This window comes from Gadus chalcogrammus, chromosome 17, assembly GCF_026213295.1.
Source record: "Gadus chalcogrammus isolate NIFS_2021 chromosome 17, NIFS_Gcha_1.0, whole genome shotgun sequence".
NCBI classification, from domain to species: Eukaryota; Metazoa; Chordata; class Actinopteri; order Gadiformes; family Gadidae; genus Gadus; species Gadus chalcogrammus.
In genome coordinates, this window is record NC_079428.1 from 1,053,894 (window position 1) to 1,064,391 (window position 10,498).

The window sequence follows — 10,498 nt, forward strand, 5'->3', positions numbered from 1 at the left end:
CTGCTCAATCCACGGCGGCGACCGAAGCAACGACTGCTCAATCCACGCCGGCGACTTCACCGACCGAAGCAACGACTGCTCAATCCACGGCGGCGACTTCACCGACCGAAGCAACGACTGCTCAATCCACGGCGGCGACCGAAGCAACGACTGCTCAATCCACGCCGGCGACCGAAGCAACGACTGCTCAATCCACGGCGGCGACTTCACCGACCGAAGCAACGACTGCTCAATCCACGGCGGCGACCGAAGCAACGACTGCTCAATCCACGCCGCCGACTTCACCGACCGAAGCAACGACTGCTCAATCCACGCCGGCGACTTCACCGACCGAAGCAACGACTGCTCAATCCACGCCGGCGACTTCACCGACCGAAGCAACGACTGCTCAATCCACGGCGGCGACCGAAGCAACGACTGCTCAATCCACGGCGGCGACTTCACCGACCGAAGCAACGACTGCTCAATCCACGGCGGCGACCGAAGCAACGACTGCTCAATCCACGCCGGCGACTTCCCCGACCGAAGCAACGACTGCCCAATCCACGCCGCCGACTTCACCGACCGAAGCAACGACTGCTCAATCCACGCCACCGACTTCACCGACCGAAGCAACGACGGCTCAATCCACGGTTCCGACAACTGAGACACCAGATTGCCAGAATGGAGGATATCCCAATGGTAAAAAATGTATCTGTCTAACAGGATTCCGCGGAGAATTCTGCGAGCTTTTCTCAGATAATGTCAAACCAGGTATATTTTCCTTTCATAAGCATTTTGGAGAGCATTCTTCACATTAAAAAAGTCTCAAATGTAATCTTTGCAAAATGTTTACTCTTACAGATGTGGTTAATGCAAAAGTGATTGTTGGGATGGTGGTGGACCAGGTTTATGAACCATCATATAATGATAACAACTCACCAGAGTACAAAGACTTTGTGAAGAACTTTACAGAACAGGTGAGTAAAATAGGTGGCATTGTGAATATTTATGGAACTTTGATAGATATAAGCATAAGTAGCAAGGATAAAGTAACAGGTGGGATTCTTAGGTATTTTGTTTTTATAATTATCATTGGACTTTAATCAAGTAGTATGAGGCCAGTAGCCTAATTTTCCATTTATCTGAGCTGCGACTGTTTAGGGATTTGGGTTTGGTTTGTGGTGCAGTATTGAGCATGAGCAGTCCCCATCATCTCCGCCATGGCACCCAGCTGTGTAACAGTTGTGTGAACAGATTAGATCAGATATAGTAGTAGATTTGATTTAATTTAGAAGTACTTATGCCACGTCTGTTGCATATGTGATATCCCGAGGTGGTTTTTCAAAAGTACTAACGTTGCAGCTGTAGTGCCACACATCAGGTCTTAGAGTAGCTCCAAAATGTCAAAGTTTGATCAAAATTTTTGTCTAAACAGGGCCTCCTTTTGCACCGAAATAAGCATGGTGTGGTCTATCTTGTTTGCCTGTGTTCAACCATTCATACCACTGAAACTAATTAATATGTCTGTCTTGACAGTTAGCATAACTTAATTTTGACATGTAAGGTTTACTTGGACATTTGTTTAGTGGATTCATGATTTTTTTTGATTTGGTATTCAAGAAAGAGAAATTAGCATGTATTATGTTTTCGGTTGTTAATCATTTGTTTTTTATCATACAGATGACTTCATACTATGAAAAAAAGGACATATTGAACTTCACAGGAGTGATTGTTACAAAAGTGAGGTAAGGTACTCATTTGCGTAGACGATCGTTAGAAGGGCTGGAGGTGAGATTAAGGTGTTGATTGAGTGTCTTTTGTAAGAAATGGCCTAGCCATCCATCAGCTTTCACTGACGTAAATGCGCTGTGAGAAGATCCATTTCGGGTTGACCCATTTAGATTTTAGACCACCGACCAACATTTCAGAGTTCCGCTCGCCTGTCAATCACAGGTGTGTGACAGGAAACACTTTTATATTCTTTTGTTTCAAAATCTTGTCCGCTCCTCCTCTTCCGCTCCTGCTCTTTACAACTCTCAGATCTTACCTACCAGTACCTTCGGATGAGCGATACTAACCCTAACCCTAACCCTAACCATAACCTACCAGTACCTTCGGATGAGCGATGTTAAAATGCGTCATACTTACTCAAAGTATTTATTTTTCTTAGTCCTGCGGATCCCTTGGTTAGGAGTTTAAGAAGTAACGGGTAAGTGACAGATTCTACTTTTCCACAATAGTACAAAATAAGAAATAAACCCTTCTTTCTGTTTGACTTAACAATATCAGGATTCCATAAGCCAACAAAGGTTGGGCGGATGTTACGTTATTTTGTTGATTTAAATTACATTTAAATTACAATGAATGAGGTGGTGGATGTAGAATAATTAAAAGGGCTTTACTTCTGCTAACTTTTTTCCTAGAGTGAATGTAACGCATGATATTGTGCTGTCGGTTCCAAATAATGCTGACTTGGCGAAAAACTATGGAGAGATTGTTAAGGAAATCGTGAAGGCGGTTGAAACCCTTAAAGACTGCACTGAAGGTAAGAGCCAATGACGATGTCCATAACGCAAACAGCCATCTGAGTTCCATGCATTAAATCAATCATATTTTCAGATCTAAATTCATTTTCAATATGAACATTCAATTCTTAAATATGTCAATCAATGTGATCAATCAATACACGCAGAAACCCAGACTTCATTAGATGATTCTAATATTCTTATCTTTCAGGTGTCACAGGTTGTCCTGACTTTAAAATTACCAACACAACTGTTAGCGAACAAGAAAATCTGGGCAAAGGTAAGCAGATGTTTGATCCCCAGTGTGATACAAGAGGGGCTCATGAATGTTATTAAAGGTACAATATGCCAGACGTGCTAAAGCTAGCTCTAGTGCTAATTAAACAAAGCAAATACTCTGCTCTCCACCCTTCCCTCCTCCCCTCTCCCCAAACACGCCGACCATGACGCTATCTGTGGGGTATACTACGAACCTCGCTGAACATACCCAGGCTCTCTTTGGTTTTCCGCTTTAGGTTCAATGCGCGTTCACATGAAAGGGGCGTTTATCGCGTCATTTTACTCACCTTTACAAACTGGAAAGATCAAGCATTCTATTTCACTCAAGAGACGTCTTAAAGATCTCCTATGAGGAGTTCAACATCAGATAACAGCTAGGGGCAACACAGTTGCACATAATGTGGCTAGGGAGACGTACTGGCAAAAAACAGGCGATAGTGTAAATTCGTATAAGTGAAAAGATTCTGCATATTGTCTCTAAAATAACTATGCCAAATGCAGAATTGTTGATGATTTCAAAATGCATAAGCAACGTCCAACCATCCTTATTCAATAATTTAGGGAATTCAATTTCAATACACCCTATGTAAGGAATGAATCGCATATATTTTCAACAGCTGAGAGGTAGTGGCGGTGGTGTAGTGGATTAGTATAAGACCCGAACGCCAGCGACCGGGGTTCAAATCTCGCCGGTCTGTCATCATGCCTTTTACCCACATAGATGTGGTGCAAGCACTGCCTTGAGAATATGTGTTCAAGTTCGAAATAAGCACAAAAATATAATTCCATAACCAATAGTGAATAAGTATTTCATATGCATGAGAATTGTGACCTTTTAAGCTTCACATAAATCCGCATCACTTGGGAGATGAACCCCGCATGTAGAAATTCAAGACCGACGCGCTACCTCCACTCCACCACACTCTCACAATGCTCAACAGTAAGCATTGTCTACATAAGGTCCAACAAGGACGTCAAATAGCGAATACCCTCTGATGAGAACCTGTATCTCTCGTAAAGAACATTCTCAGGCAATGCTTAGTAGTGTTGGCTCGTTGGTTCACGAACCGGTTCGAATGAACGAGTCTTTAGGACGAACGGTTTGTTTTTCTCGTTCGTCTCGTTCACTATTCGATTCACCGGAAACTCGACTGAACGAACAAACGAGTTTCCGGCAGCACTAACTCCACTGAGTCTGACTGACTCAGCTGAGAACCGTGCATTCCATGATGCGATTCACCGCTACCGGAAACTAGGCTGATTTGCGAACGACTCCTCCCAGTACAGTCGAGTTCCCGGTGAATCGATTCACCGGGAACTCGACTGAGCTGGGAGGAGTCGTTTGCGAATCGTTTGTTCGTTCAGCCTGGTGTCCAGTTAGTGCTACCGGAAACTCGACTGAACGAACGAACGAACGAACGATTGGCGAACTGAATCACGCGATCTGGGTCACGGAAACGAATCATTCAATCCACCACTAATGCTTAGGGATCGGTCCTGAAAGAGCTTCTGTCGGAGAGAACCCTGTACGATAGGCTCCGAGGTCCACGGGAACACCCACAAATCGTGACGCCATTGTCCAAGGAGGGGCTAGAAAGCTGCGCACGCCGATCTAACCCGATAGACTTAGCTGAAAACCTTCTGCCGACAGTTGAGAGCATAAGGCCCCGTCCACACAAAGCCGATTTCATGGCGAAACCGCAAAGGTCTTGTACGGTTTGGCCTTCCGCTGACCGAAACCGTAAACTTCTGAAACCACCCTCGGAGGTGGTTTCAAATCTACCCGGTTTCGTTTTTGATTCTTGTGGACGCCTGAAACCGGCTGTAACCGTAAACCATGACGTCATCGCCCCACCCCTCGACCCTCTAGCCAATGAATTTTAAGCCCGCAGAGTCTCACCCTTTATGCGCATGCTCGCCTCTTCTTCTTATTTATTTTTCTTCTGGGTTTCTGTAGCAGAAGCAGCGCCCCTTATGGGCCTTGAATGTGTACTACAGCGTTTCTACAGATCTACCCGGTTTCGCTTGACTCCGTCTTTACGGAGACACTCCGAAACCGGATAGATGGAAACCATAACAGTTTCGCCTGTTTCGGCTTCGTGTGAACGGGTCCAAGTCACCATGTTGATACTAACAGCGACGCTAAAAGAGATCGACTTTCGGGTCACAGCTAACCCAGGTTTTTAGTGCAACATACCTCGCTAACCCACAAATCGAGGTTCGTAGTACAGGCCACTGGTGCTTCTGCAGGGACGGACATCCCCGTCCCCTGTAGCCCTGAGGTTAACGCCTACATGACAGACTGGGTTTAAGAGCTTTCTTTTTGTTTAGCATACTCTACCTTTTATGAGCAACTGTGGGCTAGCCCTGTCACTCAAGGAGGCTGAGAGGAAGGGCGTGTCTACTCGGATATGACCCAGAACCTGGGACCGGGGCACCATCCTGCCCACAACCACATCATACAGGGGGTGGATTAGTTTGTCATGTCACACTAATGGCATGTCTCTCTCTCTCTCTCTCTCTCTCTCTCTCTCTCTCTCTCTCTCTCTCTCTCTCTCTCTCTCTCTCTCTCTCTCTCTCTCTCTCAGGTATTTGTGAAGCCACCCTTCCAGACCTATCTCTTCTTAAGTACTATGAATCTCTGGATGATGATAATGGAAAGGTTTGTGTGTCGATGTGCAACGAGAAGCACTCCAACCCAAAGAACTGCTTCAGCAACGGCGTATGCAACGTGTACAGCGGCATCGGACCCACCTGCTTGTAGGTCGACTGGTTGTTGGGATGCTTTACTTTGTTATAAAGAACTGTGCACGGAGAGTAATAGTTTGTTGTCGACGACCAAGTCTCTTTTCTTCCGGCATCGTATCAACTCCATGATCTCAGAACATCTGTAGAAGAAAATGGTTGTAAATGTTTTGGAATTGTTTAGTCCGGTTCAGATTGGAGAATTCTGTAGAAACAGACGAGTAAACAAACTGCATTTTTATTGCGCTTTTCTAACAAGTGGCCACTCAAAGCGCTTAACAACACTGCCAAACATTCACCCATTCATGCACAAATTCACACACGATGGCAGAGTCAGCTATGCAAGGCACCAGCCAGCTGGTCAGGAGCAGTCAGGGTGAGGCGTCTTGCTCAAGGACACCTCGACGCTCAGCTAGGAGCAGCTGTGCATGGAACTAGCTTTAACATTCCGGTTGCAAGCCAACCCGCTATACCTCGTTAGCCACACGCCGCCCATGAGTAAACTAGTGAGCAAATACGACATGAAAGTAAGAGTATGAGTATGAGTCTATCAAGCCTACCTCTAATCCTAATTTAATTCCTCCTCCTTTCCAGATGTGCAAATATTAATCATACCTGGTACCTCAGAGATGACTGCAGTTTTCCAATCGACAAGATTGGCTTCTACGCTGGTTTACCAACTACTCTCCTAGTTCTCTTACTGATCTTGGGAGCTCTGTCTTGGTACCTGTACTTCAACAAGCAACGACAGAACCGGTAGGCTGATGCTTTTCCCTCTTACCATCAAATCGGCTGTAGATAACGTTTTCGGTGTAATTTGCCAGAAATGACAAAGCCATGAAGTGCAATGGGCGACTATCCGTTTGGAACCGACTCGCTTTTGTTTTCAATGTGAATGCTACACACCTGACCTAGGTGGCTGCCATCCTTTTATTGGGCTCAGCAGACAAAGGACGCGGGGTGGTGGTGAACGCTTGTTTATTGTAGTTGGTGATAAATGGCCTGGCGCCGAAGCGGCCCCGTTATTCCGGACGTAGTAGCCCACATCGGCGGCGGTTAGATGCGCCAGCGTGCCGCCCCACTAGGCTTCACGCCACTGTTCTATTCCCCCAGCGTCGCCGCCCCTGAAAAAGCCTTTTTTTAAAGGCTGATACAAGGTCCTGTACATATTGAGATTCTTGATGCACTAGATTAATAATTCCACAATGCAAAAAGAAAGAGCAATGAAAGTAAATAAAGTGTGTAAAGTGAGTAAACAGTAAACAAAGTGCCCGACAGTACATACAGTAACTATTAATTATTGTGACTATCATTGTAAGCACAAACAGAGGATCATGGGCATCAGGGCCATATATTTAGTCACAAAACAACTGGTATAATGTTATGGTAGCCTATACAACCATGTTTGTTTATCTGCTTCTTTCAAAACGTACCGCGACGGTGCTAGGGGCGGCTTTTGACGCGCGTGAAATGCACACCGCTGCGCTTCGGCGCTGATGGGTGGCCGGCTTGAGGGTTCGTGGTGATGGCTGGTTTAACCGGTGCACACTGATTACGTAATGCACCACAGGTGTGCAGCCTCACCCGCTCCAGAGTCCATTCTGACTGGGCCAGGTGAGGCTGCTTCGACCAGCCATCATCCACACACACGCCCACGTAGTTATCTCTCAGATCTTACCTACAGCACCATTAAAAAATGCCATCTTATTTTTGTGGATCCAGTAGAATAGCTTTCATGTGTCTGTCCCACTCGTTCTCTGCAGCAAGAGAGAAGTCCAAGAGACGCTGGTGAAAGAGTGGCTTGAGGAAGACGTGGTCTGGCCTAATTCTAGAGGTCATATCCCTGCACCTTCAGGTAATGACTATGGAGACGTAGCCCAGCCCAGTACGTGCACCCTCTGAAGTCTGTCTCTTTATTCGTACCGAAACGTGTTCTAGATAAAGGGGGTTTGTTTATTATGGATAAAGCTAAGTTGAGATGAGCTCTGGAGTTAATCTATATCACAGACCCTGTCACATCTTCAAGTGCATTCAAATACAAATATTAAACTATTCAGAATGTTTTTGTACAGGGTTCCCTGTGAGTTGATGCTGAAGTGTATCTCTGTTTTTAAGCGACGTACAGTAACCCCTCCTTCAGCGCGGACCCGACCAGCCGCCAGGGCCACTTCCTCATCCAGACCCCCCAGCGGGGAACCGCTGCATCCTTTACCGGCGCCTTCAACTCAGGGCAGAACCAACACCAGCTTCAACCGATATCAATAAATCAGCCGGTAAGGACAGACAGCTAGACTCTAGAACCCCCCAAACAGTTAACCTAAAGTACCCCCCACACAGCTAGCCCTTAGAACAAGGATGGAACCCCCCACACAGCTAGCCTTTAGAACAAGGATGGAACCCCCCCACACAGCTAGCCCTTAGAACAAGGATGGAACCCCCCACACAGCTAGCCTTTAGAACAAGGTTGGAACCCCACACACAGCTAGCCCTTAGAACAAGGATGGAACCCCCCACACAGCTAGCCTTTAGAACAAGGATGGAACCCCCCACACAGCTAGCCCTCAGAACAAGGATGGAACCCCCCACACAGCTAGCCTTTAGAACCAGGATGGAACCCCCCACACAGCTAGCCCTTAGAACCAAGATGGCCGCCAGGTGAATAAGGCCATTTGTTGTGAAAACAAGCCGATACCCAGGACAATAATAACCTTTGCTTTAACCTTTATCTCCAGATCCAGATCCGTCGGCCCCAGATAAGGGTGGGGGGGGCCGAACCAGCGGCGGGACCGACCCGCCACCTGGAGATACCGTACCGGTCCCCTGTGGAACGAGGAAATGTATTCAACAATTGGGACGAAAGGCGTGACGGACACCTGATGTATGATGCATGATGTAAGACATGTTATTCCAGAAATGTAATAAAGACTTGAGAAAGAGAGAGGGTGTCTGTTTTTGAGACCTAATCCTTTGGACGTTTTCAAAGACAACTTGATTAAATGTATTATCAATTATAAATTTCAACCAAATTCAAGTCAATGTCTCCATCGGACAAGTGAGAGAACAGTTGATTATTATTTTCGGAGACATTGGTTCAAGTCGCTGTGGCAGAAAAACGACTTTTAGAAACGACAAAATTAAATACTATTTATAAACTTTGACCAAAACCTCAACAGCGTCTCTGTGGCACAAGAGAGCTGATGGCTATTGGTTCTGAACAAGCCCCCAGGACCAGCGGCCATGTTTTAGTCCACTGTCCTTTCTTAATAGGTCCATGGTTCTGAAGACCTGGGTTCAAGTCCCCGCTTCTGCACTATCCATAGAATGAAAATTCATTTTGGAAACAATGTCGTTAAAGGTTATGTCAATTATAAACTTTGACAAAGCAAAATTAAGTCTCTCGTTAGCGTTAGTGAGAGACATGGGTTCAAGTCCAACCGGCGACACTGTTTCAGGGGATATGGGTTAAATAGTGCCCCCTGTTACGTAAATGTTCACTATTCACTAAAAGTGTCTTGTAACTTTTTCCAAGACCCCTATAGTTGTTTATCCCCCACCCTCAAGGAAGGGGCTTGGGGGTTCTGCTGACCTTGTGGGACCATTTGGCCGTCCTGGTGACAGTGGGAGTGGGCACTTGAACCAGAGTCTAGAGTGTTAATCTATCACTCTGTAATCTACTACTGCACCACCGGGACGCCAACTAGGAACTGTTCGGAAGTTAAAATAGATCTTATAATTCACAAGACACACGTAGCTTAAGAAATAAGACGGTAGCCACAGGGTCGGTTTTAATGGTTCCTTTGGTAGCCATGTGAGTCAGGACTCGAACCAGAATTTGCAGCATTCATAACCAACACTCTCACTGGACCGCCAGAGCAATGAGCATAGAACTCCAGCACGATCCCCGGAGTGTCCGGGGTGCCCCCCTGCAGACCACCTCGCCGCTCCTGACAAGCTTTCTGTTCCCTTGCGTGGATGACACCGCCGTCAGTGAGTGAATGTTATGCAATTTTTAAAACCGCTTTGCATGGCCACTGGTTAGAAAAGCACACCATGAATGCATTCTATTTATTGTTGTGAGATGGGACACCATCAGAGTGATCTAACCAACTCTCTTACCACTGGAGCACCTGGGCATAAATATGGAAATCCCTGAAGTTATACTTGACCTTAATATTCAATGCATAAGAAGCTCCCATCAATCAGCAGGCACTTCTGGGGGAGCCCTTTCTTATTGTGAGCGCGGAATCAAACCTGAAATCCATTATTCACGATACCTTTCAAACCAGGAGAGCAGTAGGATAATTGCTTGAAAGAAGGCAAACATTGATAAAAATCATAGCCTTGTCCGCATCAAGTGTATTGATGTCCACTGTATTGTTGCATAAGTGGTACACTAAAGTTTAGTTTATGGTTAGGCTTTGAAATCAGAGGTTTTTAATGTTATAATTGCCCTTTGATAACGTTCTTATCCAGTTTGTAAATGGTTGTTAGATGTATTTAATTGTGCACGGTTGCATTGACACCCGATAGCAACAAGGTCAAATGACACGCACATTCCCAGTGTTGACATGAAGACTTTGGCCGACTTTAGATTCCAGGCTTCCCGGTATTCCTCAGCCTTCAGCCTTCAACGTGGGGCAGATGGCGTCGTGCCCAGCGGGCCGTAAGAAGCCTATCAGGTGACCGGTAGAGAAGCTGAGTCATCATGCCTGCGGTGGGGTGAATGTTATAGTGGTCTGTGCTATTGCTTTGGTGTTGCAATTAATGTAAGGGAATGGTGTGATTTAGAATTGTACCTTATATGGTACAGTACATAATGTTATAGTATCTACTGATAAATAGATAATTTTATAGTATGTTATGATATAGCATAAACGTATCATACTATAACAGTAGATACTATAACATACTGTATCTTAACATACTTTAAACAATTATACTGTATCATAACATGTTACTGTATGTAA

The 10,498-nt window shown here is 45.6% G+C and overlaps 1 protein-coding gene across 1 annotated transcript; it reads left to right on the plus strand.

Annotated features, from left to right (window-relative positions):
* Positions 1–620: 620 nt before the first annotated feature.
* Positions 621–8,460, plus strand: LOC130369759 (mucin-3B-like). Its single transcript, XM_056575295.1, has 11 exons — positions 621–753; positions 844–959; positions 1,663–1,727; positions 2,153–2,191; positions 2,406–2,527; positions 2,719–2,787; positions 5,375–5,546; positions 6,126–6,287; positions 7,295–7,386; positions 7,647–7,804; positions 8,264–8,460. The coding sequence occupies exons 2-11, from the start codon at positions 873–875 to the stop codon at positions 8,420–8,422; spliced, it is 1,125 nt and encodes a 374-aa protein (XP_056431270.1). The 5' UTR covers positions 621–753; positions 844–872; the 3' UTR covers positions 8,423–8,460.
* Positions 8,461–10,498: the final 2,038 nt, after the last annotated feature.